This window comes from Nomascus leucogenys, chromosome 9, assembly GCF_006542625.1.
Source record: "Nomascus leucogenys isolate Asia chromosome 9, Asia_NLE_v1, whole genome shotgun sequence".
In the NCBI taxonomy this organism is placed as follows: domain Eukaryota; kingdom Metazoa; phylum Chordata; class Mammalia; order Primates; family Hylobatidae; genus Nomascus; species Nomascus leucogenys.
The window spans coordinates 109,856,950-109,871,968 of NC_044389.1; the positions used below are offsets into that span (position 1 = coordinate 109,856,950).

The following is a 15,019-nucleotide window of genomic DNA, read 5'->3' on the forward strand; positions in this document are numbered from 1 at the left end:
AAAGGGTGATTTTTAAAAGACACATGTTCTTTTCAACATAGGTATAAGTTGGACGCAGATTTGGATAAGCTCTCAGTAGTTCATCTGTACCTGTGTACAAACTTTATCCCAGGTTGTTCAGGCCCAACACAGCTACTCTGAGACCAGGTAACTAAAAAACTAAAAAGAAGCTGTACCACTTTAAGTGAAGAACGCTCCAGCCCTCAGGTGGAGTCATTTCCGGGCCCTGTGATAAAGCTCAGCTGGGAGGCTCCTCAATCATTACTACAGGGCAGGAGGGGCATGTTCTCATCAGCATGGTAAGTGACTACACGCCTATGCATTATTGTAGGAAATTTTACAAATCATATTTGGCCCTTTTCCCACAGCGAACAATTCTTAATAAAATTGTAATGCAAGAGAAGACATTTGTAAAGAAACATTTGTTTCTTTCAATGTCCATGTAGATGAGTTGGGAGCAGATGTGGACAGGCTGTAATCTATTCCTCTGTAATGTTGCTTTTTTCAAGGTAAAGCTCGCTTGATTTGTAGTGTCTCACTGCCATTAATTGAAGCACTGAAGCGAAAAGCTTTCCTTCCTTTAGTTTTGACCTTTGTTTTAGGCCCAGAGTGCTGATTTTTCTGTAGATATTAATTGCTTCACTTTTCGTTAGGCTGCTAAGAGTTTCTGAGGACTTCAGACTTAGGTAACCACGGCTAACCTCATAAATGCCTGGCAGGGTAAAGTGCACAGACATCTTCTTTGCCCTCCCTTGAGTTTAGTTCTTTGGGCACCACAATGAATAGAATAACTTACAATAATTCTGTTTTGGGATGACCTTTTCAGATCCATTTCCCCTTCATTTTCTTCTGTGCCAGTTTTCAGTATCTTTGAATTTTTAATTCTTCAATGGAAGCAACATTTCGAACTGCTTCTTCATCTTTGATTTCTCACCCCATTGGTCTCTCTGTCCAACATTTAAAAAATTTTAAATTGTTTTGCTTTTAAAAATTATGCCTTTCAACATGAGAGAGACTTGTGATAATAGCATGTTCTGTATCTTGGCTATCACTGTCAACATTCTGGGTGTGATTTTGTATTATGGTCTGGCAAGATATTTCCACTGCGGGAAATGGGTAAGGGATACAAGGGATCTTCCTGTGTTATTTCTTACAACTGCATATCAATGTACAAAGATCTCAAAATTAAAAGTTTAATTGAGAGTTATGCTTTTCCAGTAATTCAAATAATCCTTATAGCAGCGTTTAATAATGTGCTATGACTTATCAGTGTTGACGTTCAGTGGGCATTTTATAGTCTTCTACTTTATAGTGTGACTAATATTTTCATAGAGAATTTGGAAAAAAAGGAGAGGCTAAGAGAAGAATAAGGCGAAGATAGTCTTCTACACCCTTGGACAGAGTTATGTTATAAGCTAAGCTCCTTCAAAGACCAAGGATGCTTGTTAGGCCAGGCTATTCATGCTGAGTTCAGAAAGAAGAGCATCACTCTGCTTTCTGAGTCACTTGAACAGACCACGTGAAGAGGAACAATCTTTTTTTTTTTTTTAAATGTTAGTGATTATTTTTACTGTGACTATTATGAATAAATACCACATGTACACCTGAATTTTACTCGTCACTGTTAACACAGGACTGGGTGGTAGCCAGTAGAGAAGACAGAGAAATCTTACATGTAAACTTTACAAAGTAAGAGGTTTTAATAATGTAGAAACAATGAACATTCACCCTCTCCTTTTAAAATGTTAACTTAAATTTAAGGAGCCAAGTTTTGATCAGATTACAGCAGCTAATGTATTTACAGCACTTTAAGTCCGACAGAAGGGGAGAGGAATAAGATTAAGGTTATCTGAAGCCTGATAAGGGGTATCCGAAGCCTGTTGATAGCAGAATGTGCTGTCTTGAGAGGTGGAATGTTAGTTTGTCCTAGTGAAGTGCTTTTGAAATTAGAGAGACTGATAGTTGCACAGAAAATAAACAAGATGGAAGCCCTACTAAAGTAGTGAAATTGAATTGGTCATGAAGCAAAGAGGGCTGTGTCATGCCTTGTGAATCACAGAGACAAAGTACAAAGGTTTGATGCCATTGAACATGAACAGAGTCCAAGTCAGATTGCAGGGGTGTGGCCGACCAGAGCCCTCTCCTTACTTTCCTCTGACTAGTGGTCTGTGTAGACCAGTGGTCATCAACCTTTTTGGCACCAGGAACCAGTTTTGCGGAACACAATTTTTCCGTGGAGTCGGTGGTGGGGGATGGTTTCTGGATGAAACTGTTCCACCTCAGATCGTCAGGCATTAGTTAGATTCTCATAAGGAGCACACAACCTAGATCCCTTGCATGCGCAGTTCACAATAGGGTTAGTGCCCCTATGAGAATCTAATGCTGCCGCTGATCTGACAGGAGGCAGAGCTCAGCCAGTAATGCTCACTCACCTGCTGCTCACCTCCTGCTGTGAAGCCCAGTTCCTAACAGGGCACAGACTGGTACTGGTCTGCGGCCCGGGGGTTGGGGACCCCTGTGTAGACCACAGGCGAGGGATTGACAGGAGGCCTGAGGTCTTTCAGTAGTTGAATCTCAGGCTTTAGGGCAGTGTAGCCATGAACAAGGGCAGGGTTCCCCTCAGCTTATCTGTGTTAGGTAACATGGGGTACCTTAAAATGGCACCCTACCTTAAGATGGGGCCAGTTCCGGGTTCTTCTCCCCTCCTTGACCGGGCACTGTCTGAACCCGCCAAAGGAGGGCCAATCAGAAAGAAGCATCTCCCGCCTTTCCTTGGGCCCGCCCCTAGCCCAATCCACGTAGGCCCAAGGGATATAAAACCCAGCACACCAGCAGCCCTCTCTCTCTTCTCTTCCTTCTCCACTCGATACCTCCAATAAAGATCTCTTGACCGCGACCGGTGTAGTTTGGTCTCGCCCGGCCCCTTTCAATCTGGTCGAACAGCCCAAAGGGTCCTGATGATGCAGAAGACATGGGGGTCTCATTCTATAAGGCCCCCTAAATAGATTTGTTTCAGCACCACTGTCAATCAAACCACACTAATATTAAGATCAGCGATTGCCATCACTTTAGATTTCTAGGATTTAGCTTTTTCTTTCCTTCTCTTTTTTTTATTTTCCTTCTCTTAAAAACGTAGATCACTGTCTATTTAACATAATAGTTGTTTGCCTTAAAAAAAAAAAAAGATGATTTAAAGTGGGATGGGGGAATATGAAGGTGGAAGAAATAGTAAAGTTTAGACAAGAAAATAAAATCACTACCCAGGTATTACTAGACTTAATATCTTGATGCATTTTCTTTTAGATTTTTATGCCTATTTCTGAACATACTGGACATCATACTCTATATGCAATTATGCATCTTATGTGCTTTTTACTTAATATGTTATCATAAGCATTTCCCATGTCATAAATCTTTTTTTTTTGGGAAAACATTTAAGGGTTGCATAACATGTCATTGTGTTGATGTAACATCCTTTAAATGCTCAACGATATATAAATGGTTAGATTAAATAGATTGGTTTTTGGTTTTCATGCTTATGAATTATGATGCTTGTGAATGCCATCAGCCTACATCTTTGCATTTTAGAGTCTTTCTTTTGTAATTTGTTTGTTTATATCATTTGCCTGTCTAGTGGATGTCTTAAGTGTTTTTTTTAGAAAGTTGATGTATATAAAATCAATTTTTATCTCTATATGTTTGTTATAGAACGTTTACATTTTGGAATTGTTAAATCGATTGTATTTTGCCTTGTAAAATTTCCCACTAGTTTTAAGTTTAGTATATCCATCTTTATTCAGAGTGCATATGAATGATAAAGATAACATTTTAAATTTATCTGCAATGAGTTTTAGTACTTGACAAGGCTATATATTGATTTTGGTTTTATTTCTTTAAAATAGCTAGCTAATTTTCTTTGTAGACAAGCCCACCTGATATATATAACTACACACACACACACGCACACATACACACACACACACATCTCACCTATATTAGAAGAATAAAGTGAAATTAGTTGTATTTTGATTTACATTGTGTGTGTGTGTGTGTGTGTGTGTTTGTCTTAATTCAATTCTTAGCCCAGTACAGAGTAGGTGCTTAATTTATGTTGTTAAAATAAACTTTTTAATGGAATTTACATCCCTGGTTTAATTTTCCCTGAAGCTTAGCTGTACCCTGGGTCTTGGTTTCCATGAAACACTTTTGATTATCCTTATAACGCATTCCTCCGTGGCCTTAAGCTAGCTTGGTTTCTGTCATTTGTAACCAGAAGGGCTGAGTAACAGATCTCCCGTTGTCTAAACACCTGCTCAGTTCCAACTCACCATGACTTATTTCAGAGGGAGTGCCTTTCCATCCACATCGGTCAAGCTGGCATCCAGATTGGGGACGCTTGCTGGGAACTCTATTGCCTGGAACATGGAATCCAGCCAAACGGCGTTGTTCTTGACAGTCAACAGGATCAGCTGGAAAATGCAAAAATGGAGCACACAAATGCATCTTTCGATACCTTCTTCTGTGAGACAAGAGCTGGGAAGCACGTGCCTAGAGCACTCTTTGTGGACTTGGAACCAACTGTTATAGGTACAATAAATGTTCCATTCTATCGTACTTAACTGGAGCCACACTCAAACAAATCAAGTGGGTGGGATTAGCAGATTATACTGATCTATCTGAATGAAATCACAAGGACCTTTCCCAAATGTAGAGGCTTACTCAATGGCCATGGGTGATTAACATGACAAACACACCCAAAGGGAAGACTAGATTAGCCTTTATAAATTTAAATTTATTTATTTATTTATTTATTTTGAGATGAGTCACTCAAGCAGGAGTGCAGTGGCGTGATCTGGGCTCACTGCAACCTCCGCCTCCTGGGTTCAAGCAATTCTCCTGCCTCAGCCTCCGAGTAGCTGGGATTACGGGCACACACCACCATGCCTGATTAATTTTTGTATTTTTAGTAGAGATGGAGTTTCACTATGTTGGCCAGACTGGTCTTGAACTGACCTCAAGCGACCCACCTGCCTTAGCCTCCCAAAGTGCTGGGATTACAGGCATGAGCCACCGCGCTTGGCCTAGGTTAGCCTTCTTTACCTGTGTGATGAAATGAATTAAGACCTGCTAATTGGTCCACACATGTATGGTAACAGAACACTAAGTCTTTTCCTGGGTTTGAGAGCCATTTTCTAGAAAGGCACTGGCAAAGAATCAAAAAGTTTTTTTGATAGCTGCTTAAAAAGAGTAGAATATTTGGAAAGAATCCCAAAGGAACAAGAGGCCAAATATATACTCTAGTTATGGTAAAACAGTACAATTTTATGATTACTAACAATATACTTTGTCGTATGTCATGCAAAAACTCTTGAAATGGAGCTAGAAAAATACAGGAGACAGAAGGGGCTCTTACTTTCTTAAGAGAAAAGCTAGAGCGTGGGGTAGATTTGGGTTTGATGTTGTACATCCGATTATTTGTTGGCGTGTAATAAACTTCCCCTACATTTAGTGGTTTAAGGCAATAATGATTGCTGGTTTATTCACGAATCTACAGTTTGGGTGGGGCTCAGAGGCGACAGCTCGCCTGTTCTCCATGTGGTACCATCTTGGAAGACTCAAGTGGGAACTGGGGCATCCACTTTGAAAGTCACTCATTTACATTGCTGCCCCTTGGTGCTGGCTGTTGACTGAGAGAGTGGGAGGGGTGGAGAAAAGGAGAGGCTGATGAATTCAAGGTCATGATAAGAAGGAATTGAATACAACCCCATAAACACTTCAGCTGGGTGATAGGAGTATGAAGATGAATAAATGTTGATTTTTGCCTTTGATATGAAGATGCCTGTCTTTGTCAGCTCGGACTGCTGTATCGGAACACCATGGACCCGGTGGCTTAGACAACAATTGTTGATTTCTCACAATTCTGGAGGCTGGAAGTCTGAGACCAGGGTGCCTGGTGGTTGGCTTCTGGTGAAGGCTCTCTTTCCGGCTTGCAGATGGCTGCCTTCTCACTGTATTCTCATATGGCAGAGAAATAGTCTGCGTCTCTTCTTATGAGGGCCCTAATCCCATAATGCAGTCTCTACCCTTATGACCTAATTACTCACAAAGACTCACCTCCAGATACCATCACATCAGGGATTAGGGATTCAATGCATGAATTCTGGGGGGACACAGCCATTTAGTCCCCAGCAGCTATTGTTTACTAGTTGGGGACCTGCACAGGTATTTTCCTCTAATTCAGCGCTCTGTCAGGAGACACTATTATCACCCTCAATTTGTAGATGAGGAACTTGATAAATCTTGGGGAAGTCAAGGAACCTGCTTAAGATCACTGAGTTTTTAGAGTAGAGCTGGGTTTGGTCCTAGGTTTGCCTTCTTATTAAATCTACTGTCTTTTAACAGGAAAGTAGCCTAATCTAGTGAAGAAGAAAATATAAATAGTTATAACAACACTGTTGAAATTGAGCCATATAAAATCGCCAGTGTATGACTATTTTTTAATCTAAAAAAGTTAGTTGTATTGTATATAATACAACTTAATAGACATTTCTACAACCGGGGTGTCCAATAATTTGGCCTCCCTGGGACACACTGGAAGAAGAAGAGTTATCTTGGGCCGCACATAAAATACACTCACACTAACAATAGCTGATGAGCTAAAAAAAAATTGCAGAACAATCTCATAATGTTTCAAGAATGTTTACCAATTTGCGTGGGAACGCATTCAAAGCCATCCTGGGCTGCGGGATGGACAAGCTTGCTCTGCAAGGCAGAAGGAATGAATAACTAGGGAGTCATCAAATTGTTTGTTTGTTTTTTAGAGAGAGAGACTGGGTCTCACTCTGTCACCCAGGCTGGAGTGCAGTGGCATAATAATAGCTCAGTGAACTCCTGGGCTCAAGCAGTCCTCCCACTTTGGGCTCCTGAGTAGCTTGGACTACAGGCACATGTCACTACATGTAGATAAGTTTTTTTTTTGAGACGGAGTTTTGCTCTTTTTGCCCAGGCTGGAGTGCAATGGCACTATCGCTGCTCACTGCAACCTCCGCCTCCCGGGTTCAAGTGATTCTCCTGCCTCAGCCTCCTGAGTAGCTGGGATTACAGGCACACATCACCGTGTCCTGCTAATTTTGTATTTTTAGTAAAGACGGGGTTTCACCATGTTGGCCAGTCTGGTCTTGAACTCCTGACCTCCAGTAATCCACCTGCCTCAGCCTCCCAAACTCCTGGGATTATAGGCAAGAGCCACTGTGCCCGGCCAATTTTTTGTTTTTTATAGAGATAGGGTCTCACTGTATTGCCCAGGCTAGTTTCAAACTCCTGACCTCAAATGATCCTCTCACCTTGGCCTCCCAAAGTGCTGGGATCCCAGGCATGAGCCACCACACCCAGCCTCACACACCTTCTCATGAGGCGACAGCATTTGCAAATTCAGAGTCATGAAGGAATGCCCCACAAGTGTAACCAGGAGTTCAGCGTGGCCAGGTGTAGGTGTGAGCAGGAGTGCAAAGCAGGAGACAAGGCTGGGAAGATGGTCAGGGGCAGGCTCAAGGGTGAAGTTGGGGCAAAGTGAGGAAGTTGTGGTCAGAAAAAGGAATTTGCACGTTTAAGATTTTGGAAGTGGAAGAGTTCTGAGTGATGATGATTGAAGTGGAGTGCAGCTGAATGACACCGTAGTTAAGGAAGCTAAGGAGTCATCATATAATTGTTCAAAAGCCACTGATGTCTCTGAGGATATTGATTAAGGGCACCATTCTGAGCAACCTGTGCCCGGGAAGTTAGAGTGGATGGCATGGATTACTTAGGAACGGCAGGTGCAGCAACCACTAAGCCCTGAGATAATGGATTTTATGGAAATAATTTATGAAGCTATTGACCCTCAAGATCTTGACTCAACATTGTCATGAAGAAGGAAGCTTCCGTAAATTACCTCCTTAGCCTGAATGCAGCCTTGTGGCTTCAGATGAGAAGGAAACAGTCCACCCAGAATTACACGTTCACTTATATCTTGTTTATAAATATATCATTTAAACATCCTAGCTCTGGGGGAGGTTTGTGTGTAAGCTAGTTAAAAGTTATTTAAACTCGATTTCAATAAATATTATTTGAGAGGTTGCAAAATTGGAGTTTAGAAATTCATGGTCACGCACAGGAAGGCACGGTGAATTGAAAAACAATCGTACTCTTATTAAACAGAAACACAATGCATCTCTCCTTTGGCTGTGAGCTTCTAGGACTGGCTCAGCTATCTGCTGCCAAGGCTGGTGGTGTATAATGAGGTAAATCTGCATAAATGCATGTCATGAAGCCAGTTCTGTCATTGTTACTTATAATTGCTGTTGTTATATGGGCCGTGCGTTGTGCCCTATGTTCTCCTAACAGCTCAATGGGGTAGATCTTGTTATAATCCTTATTTATGAGCTAAAATCATTGACTAAGTAACTTCTCTCTAGCTTAGTGAGGAAGGCAAGATAGGAACCCAGGAAACTGATTCTTGAAACATGCATTTAACTACTAAGCAATGCAGTATCCCACAGTAACCAGGGCAGCAGTCCCAAAGCCTACTTAGCCCTGAAACACTGCTGCTTAATCATCAGGAATAATGCTATTTGAGTAATTCTAAGGTGGAGGAGTAGGGCATGCTGCCCAGGTTTTTAAAAGGCAATGAGACCTGGCAGGGGCTACCCTCAGTTGTATTGGATACTGCCAACATCTTAACGCCAATTGTCCTGCGTCATGCATTTATGCACTCGGCATTTGGGTCGTGTGGGCATTTGAGTTTGCCGTGCCTTCTCTGTTAAATCCTCTTTTAAAGCAGATTTAAAAGATGGATATTCCTTTATTTTTTAAAATTTATTTTATTTTATTTTACTTTTTTTTGAGATAGAATTTCACTCTTGTTGCCCAGGCTGGAGTGTAATGGTGTGATCTCCGCTCACTGCAACCTCCTGGGTTCAAGTGATTCTCCTGCCTCAGTCTCCTGAGTAGCAGGGATTACAGGTGCCCACCACCATGCCTGGCTAATTTTCTGTATTTTTAGTAGAGACAGGGTTTCACCATGTTGGCCAGGCTGGTCTCAAGCTCCTGACCTCAAGTGATCCACCTGCCTCAGCCTCCCAAAGTGCTGGGATTACAGGTGTGAGCCACTGCGCCTTGGATATGCCTTTCTGTGTGCTTTTCCAGCACACAGCTGGCAATTTGTAGATAAAAATACTTGTCTCAAAATGCCAGTGTGTCCTAGGGTGGGCAGTGGGTTGAAGTGTGTCCCCCCAAATTCGTATCCATCAGCAATCCTGGAATGTGACTTTATTTGGAAACAGGGTCTTTGCTGATGTAGCTAGTTAAAACGAGGTCCTCCTGGATTAGGGTGGGCCCTAATGCTAAAGAATTGTGTCCTTATCAGAGGAGAGAGCACAGACACACATACAGGGGAAAAGGCTTGTATGCCAGAGGTAGAGATTGGAAGGGGGTAGCTAGAAGCCAAGGAGAGCTAAGAATTGTAAGTCACCACATGCCAGGAGAGATGTTTGGACCAGATGTTCCCTGGGGCCTCCAGCAGGAACCGAGCCTACCAATGCCTTGGTGTTAGACTTCTGGCCTTCGGAGCCGTTAGGAAATAAATTCCTATTGTTTTAAGCCACAACGTTTGTTGTCATTGGTTATGACAGTCCTAGGAAACTAATAAGGGGTGCATGGTAGAAAAACATACTTTCCATGTATATGTAAAAATTTCCACTTTTCCTGGACTAAGATAGGCTAATTCAGCACTATCTAAATTCCATTCCTGGACCACAACATTGAGAGAAAGCATGGGGGTGAAGTACAGGGTGGGCCCCAGGAGGACTAGCAGCAGGTCGATGGCTGAGTTGCAGAGTGAGTTGCACTGACCTCCTTTCACCCTCTGCAGATGGGATCCGGACGGGCCAGCACCGTTCACTCTTCCACCCCGAGCAGCTCCTTAGCGGAAAGGAGGGTGCTGCCAACAACTACGCGCGAGGCCGTTACTCTGTGGGCTCGGAGGTCATCGACCTTGTGCTGGAGGGGACCCGGAAGCTGGCAAGTAGCTCCCCCTCTCCTCCGAGCGGGCTATGCCTGGGGCACGTGGGGTCCTGCGGCAGAACTCACAAGCATTATCTGCTGTCACCATTGCCACCAACCGTCTCTCCCTGGGCGTTGGTCTGGGTGCTCAGAACTGGGGAGGGGTCCTCATCTTGGCTTTGATTTCCCCTTGTTAGTAGGAAGGAGACAGAAACCTTTATACTTGCTGGGGGTCCCCTGATCACCTGATCATCACTGCTTCTAACGCAGCGTTCATCGTGTTCTGAGAGACTCCCACGGCACCCTAAAACCTGTCATTTTCCAAGAGTAACTGATGGTTATGAAGTTAGCAAGAGGCACTCCGTATCTGGAGATGCGTGACTCTATTTACTGGTAGTTAATTCCTCTGTAGGGGCCCCAGTCTGGAGACCCTTTGCTGAGTAAGGGTTTTGGTGTTTGGCATATTTGTTAGCTACTACAATGCCTTTTACACCAGCATGCCGGATGGAACATAGACGTGGGGGGAATGTTATTTTGCTTCAGTGTTTTGTCATTTTCTCTGTTGTTGATAAAGGCCTTGCTTGCGATCACATACAGATAAATGCACAGAGGTTAGGGAAAGACAGGTGGATATTTATGCTCTGCTTATAGTAAAGCTCTGAAGTGCTTTGCCTACTCCAGAAGTCCCCCTGGGAGTATTTCAAAGTAGCTATGTTTGTTGTGGAATTAACAATGGCAAAGGAGTCCTTTCTGAAAGATTTTGTTTTGGGGAAACCTGTTGTATCCTACCACTACCGTCCAGTTCACTGCTTCTGGATTTATTCAGCTGAATTCTCAATCTCATTTACTTTCTTCAGGCAGAACAGTGTGGTGGACTTCAGGGATTTTTGATTTTCCGAAGCTTTGGAGGAGGCACTGGTTCAGGGTTTACGTCTCTCTTAATGGAGAGGCTCACAGGAGAATATAGCAGAAAGACTAAGCTGGAGTTCTCGGTCTACCCAGCCCCCAGGATCTCCACTGCCGTGGTAGAGCCTTATAACTCTGTCCTCACCACCCACTCCACCACAGAGTATATGGACTGTACCTTCATGGTGGACAACGAGGCCGTCTATGATATATGCCATCGTAAACTCGGTGTTGAATGCCCCTCTTATGCCAACATAAATAGATTGATGGTTCAGGTGGTCTCTTCCATCACTGCCTCCCTCCGGTTTGAAGGGCCCTTGAATGTGGACCTAATTGAATTCCAGACCAACCTGGTACCTTATCCAAGAATACATTTCCCCACGACAGCCTTTGCCCCCATCGTCTCTGCTGACAAAGCCTATCATGAGCAGTTCTCCGTGTCAGACATCACCACTGCCTGCTTTGAGTCCTCCAACCAACTGGTCAAGTGCGATCCTCAGCTTGGGAAGTACATGGCCTGCTGCCTACTCTACAGAGGGGATGTGGTCCCTAAGGAAGTGAATGCAGCAATCGCAGCCACGAAGTCGAGGCGCTCTGTTCAGTTTGTAGATTGGTGTCCAACTGGTTTCAAGGTGGGCATCAACAATCGGCCACCCACGGTGATGCCAGGTGGGGACCTGGCCAAAGTCCACCGGTCCATCTGCATGCTGAGCAACACCACAGCGATCGTGGAGGCCTGGGCCCGCCTGGACCACAAGTTTGACCTCATGTACGCCAAGAGAGCATTTCTGCACTGGTACATCAGAGAAGGCATGGAAGAAGCAGAGTTCTTGGAGGCCAGGGAAGATCTGGCAGCCCTGGAGAGGGATTATGAGGAAGTGGGGCAAAGTTTCTGAGCATGTATGATGGGTGCAAATGAATGTCAAGTTAAAATGGCATGTGTTCTTTTCGAGCCGTGATATGCCTAGTGGGTAGTTCCCCTGATGAGAAGAAAAATGAACTCAAATCAGGCAAGACTGTAGGTTCCACACTAAATTAAGTGGGTCAGTACCAACAACGAACGCATTATTTCCTGGTCTACTGGTACAAGTCAGCTCTGCTGCCTGGGAGCCTTTGGAAGCTTAGAGTCCTTTGAACTGCTGGGTCACTTCTAGGTGGGATTTTTTTGTTTCACCAAGAGACAATGAAATCCTAAAGTTTATGCTTTTCCTTTCTGGTACCTGAAGTAGAAAACAGCACATATTGATTACGAATGTTTTTTCCCCCATATCTATATTTTTTACACTGATTAAATCATAAATATTTTCAGTATGATTATTTTTCTTCTTTGAAACATGTGCCCAAAGGGCTCAGTTTGCTTTTTATGTAAACAAACTTGGATCTTTCTAAAACTTGAATTTGGGTGTCCTGCAGGTCAGAGGTGAAAGCCATCTCTTCCACTTCCTTTTCCTGGAGGTGGTGTTCTCAAAATGTCGCCTGCATAATTCTGTGCCAGAGTCACTTCAGAAGTTTAGTAAAAATGCAGATCGTTGGGCTTCTCTATCAACTTGCTAAGCTAGAATCCTGGGGGCTGTAGGGGCTGTGTCCTAAGGATTTGAGATTTACAGAAACACTAAATGGAATCAATTTTTGGCACTGAATATTTCCATTTGAGAAAATAATTTACTCTGGACAAAGCTATAAATGCATTAAAACCACTAGTGAGATTTTAAATAACCACAATATTTCATCTCACTAATACTTGGAATTAAGGCAACTTAGATGCTGCAAAGGTACTGAGTTGGGCTGAGGTGTTGCTCTTGGACTGATGGTAGGTAATCCTCAGGAGCCTCATCCACCTGCGCTGTTTAACCTGTCAGCCCTCACCCTTCAGCTATACTCTTGGCCTCAACCGGGTACATGCTTTTGGCTCAGGTAGACATTGGAAGATAGGAGGCACTAAAGCCTTGGCTGGAGGCATGAAGTTGTGTATCTGTTTTGAGATTCCTCAAACTACAAGGCTACTACCTTCTTGCTTGTGCAACTGGACTCAAAAATGGACCCTCTGTATTTTTTTTTGGTAAGATCTATTTTTTAGAGTATTTATAGGTTCTCAGCAACACTGAGTGGAAAGTATAACCCTCCATTTCTAACAGTTTCTTGGGAAATTCTTTTACGTACTAAAATCACTCCCCTGAGATGTGGCCCTTAAGAGTGGTACTCAAACAATGTACCATTTTGCCTGCTTTCAGTTGAAACCATTCTCACCATGGAAGCCAATGACCACTGTTTGGTGGAAATGATATTTAGCTACTCTTCAATGCCAGTAAGGGTTTTTTTTTTTTTTTTTCTCAGCACAAACAACTATCGCTGAGTTTTTGCTCACTCGCCAAGTCTCTAAGTATCTGGCTGTGTCCCCTTTGGACTCTACTTCCAAGCTTCTCTGCCAAGGGCTCAACTTCTGTTCACATGAAAACAACCTCATAACAGGGTTGTGTTTGGAGCATGGAGCCTGTTAATTGAGATGTGCCAGGATTCCTGGTATAGTAACAGGGAAGGGAACATGACTCTCATTCTCATGTCTCTGACGTGATGGGATCAAACATTTGGAGGAAAGTAAGTTAAAAAAATTATTTTGTCCAAACCAAAGGAATGATTTGGTGAACTTTAGTGTGTCTTCACTATATCCAACATAGACCAACAATATCTAGAGTTGGCTCTTTATTGAAATGTGGAAGAAAACTGTTACTGAGCAAAAGGGCTTGCTGCCCAATGTGCTAGAAGCCAACAGTGTCACATTGCGTTTTTGAGAAAAGAAAGGCTTTTATCGTGAATTGACCAACAAGAAGATAGAAATTCAGCTCAAATCTGTCTCTCTGTGCTGGCTTTAAGACTGTATTTTTATTAGAAAAGGTTTAGTGGGTAGATTCTGGGATTAGTAGGTGACTGGTGGAAGGAAAGGGAAGGTCTGGAAGGTCTTCATGCTTCCTCATGGGTTATTTCCTCATGCTTCCTCATGGGATGCATGTACAAAATTAGGAGATGTTAGTATGAAACATGGTAGAAGTTGGGGCTGCTACATCAGCGAGCTCATTCTGCACAGACTCTGGTTGGCTATATTGATTCAAACCAATTTCAGCTAGTTAAAAAAATATCTTATAAGCAGAGAGAGTTTCAGCATTTTATCAAGTTCTTTCTTTTCTTATCTGCCATTCTGAAAACTCAATAATTTCTGCTAGTCATTGGTTTCTTCAACTCTTTGGAGCACAGTTTCAAAACCTTGTTCAGTGGAAGGAATCTATACTATTATTATTATTGTTTTAAATACTGGATGTTTGCTTAGATTTAGCCTCCTAGTTTAGTTCTCTGGCACTCTTCATTCCTTTTTGCATTACTATGCTTCCATCTGGGATTATTTCCCTTTTGACAAAATAACTCATTTTAGCAATCTTTTAATGTAGATCTGCCAGCAGACAATCCTCTCTTTTTATTTTTCTCTAAACATGTTTAGGTTACTTTCATCTTTGAAGGATATTTTCTCTGGGTATAGAATTCTAGGTTGACAGTTATTTTGTTTCAGCATTTTGAAATATGCCATTCCATACTTTTCTGGCTTTCATTATTTCTATTGAAAAGTCAGCTGTCGATCTTATTGCATCCTGGAAAGTAGTGTTTTTTTTTTTCCTTTGGTGATTTAACAGTGATGTGCTTGGGTGTGTTTTTATTATGTTCATCCTACTTGAACTTTTTAGAGCTATTAGAATCTGTGGCTTGATGTCTCCTATCAGTTTTGGAAGATGCTTGGCCAATAGTTCTTCAAATATCATTTAAGTTTTCTTTCCTTTCCTTATGTGACTTAGACTACACATATAATTCCTTTACATTGTCCCAAATGTTGCATGCACTTTTTTTAAAAAATATTTTTTATCTTTTTTCTACCTCTCTTTGCTTCCAACTATATATTTTCTACCTTACATAAGCTTGGGAAAATACTATGTGGAAATAATTTGATCTGTTCTATCAAACCCCAAAGACATTTCAGTTATGTTTGTTGGTAGTTGTTAGATCTTTCTTTTTCATTGAAAATTCAATTGAA

The 15,019-nt window shown here is 42.3% G+C and overlaps 1 protein-coding gene across 2 annotated transcripts; it reads left to right on the top strand.

The window, feature by feature from the left end:
- The first annotated feature begins 264 nt into the window (after positions 1-264).
- On the top strand, positions 265-12,258 carry TUBAL3 (tubulin alpha like 3). Of its 2 annotated transcripts, none has more exons than XM_003257543.3 (4): positions 265-299; positions 4,344-4,587; positions 9,908-10,056; positions 10,896-12,258. In XM_003257543.3, the coding sequence occupies exons 1-4, from the start codon at positions 297-299 to the stop codon at positions 11,838-11,840; spliced, it is 1,341 nt and encodes a 446-aa protein (XP_003257591.2). In that variant the 5' UTR covers positions 265-296; the 3' UTR covers positions 11,841-12,258. The 2 variants fall into 2 exon arrangements, with proteins under 2 accessions (XP_003257591.2, XP_004089116.1); XM_004089068.2 differs by having other exon boundaries at positions 267-299; positions 4,464-4,587; positions 10,896-12,255.
- The last annotated feature ends 2,761 nt before the right edge of the window (positions 12,259-15,019 follow it).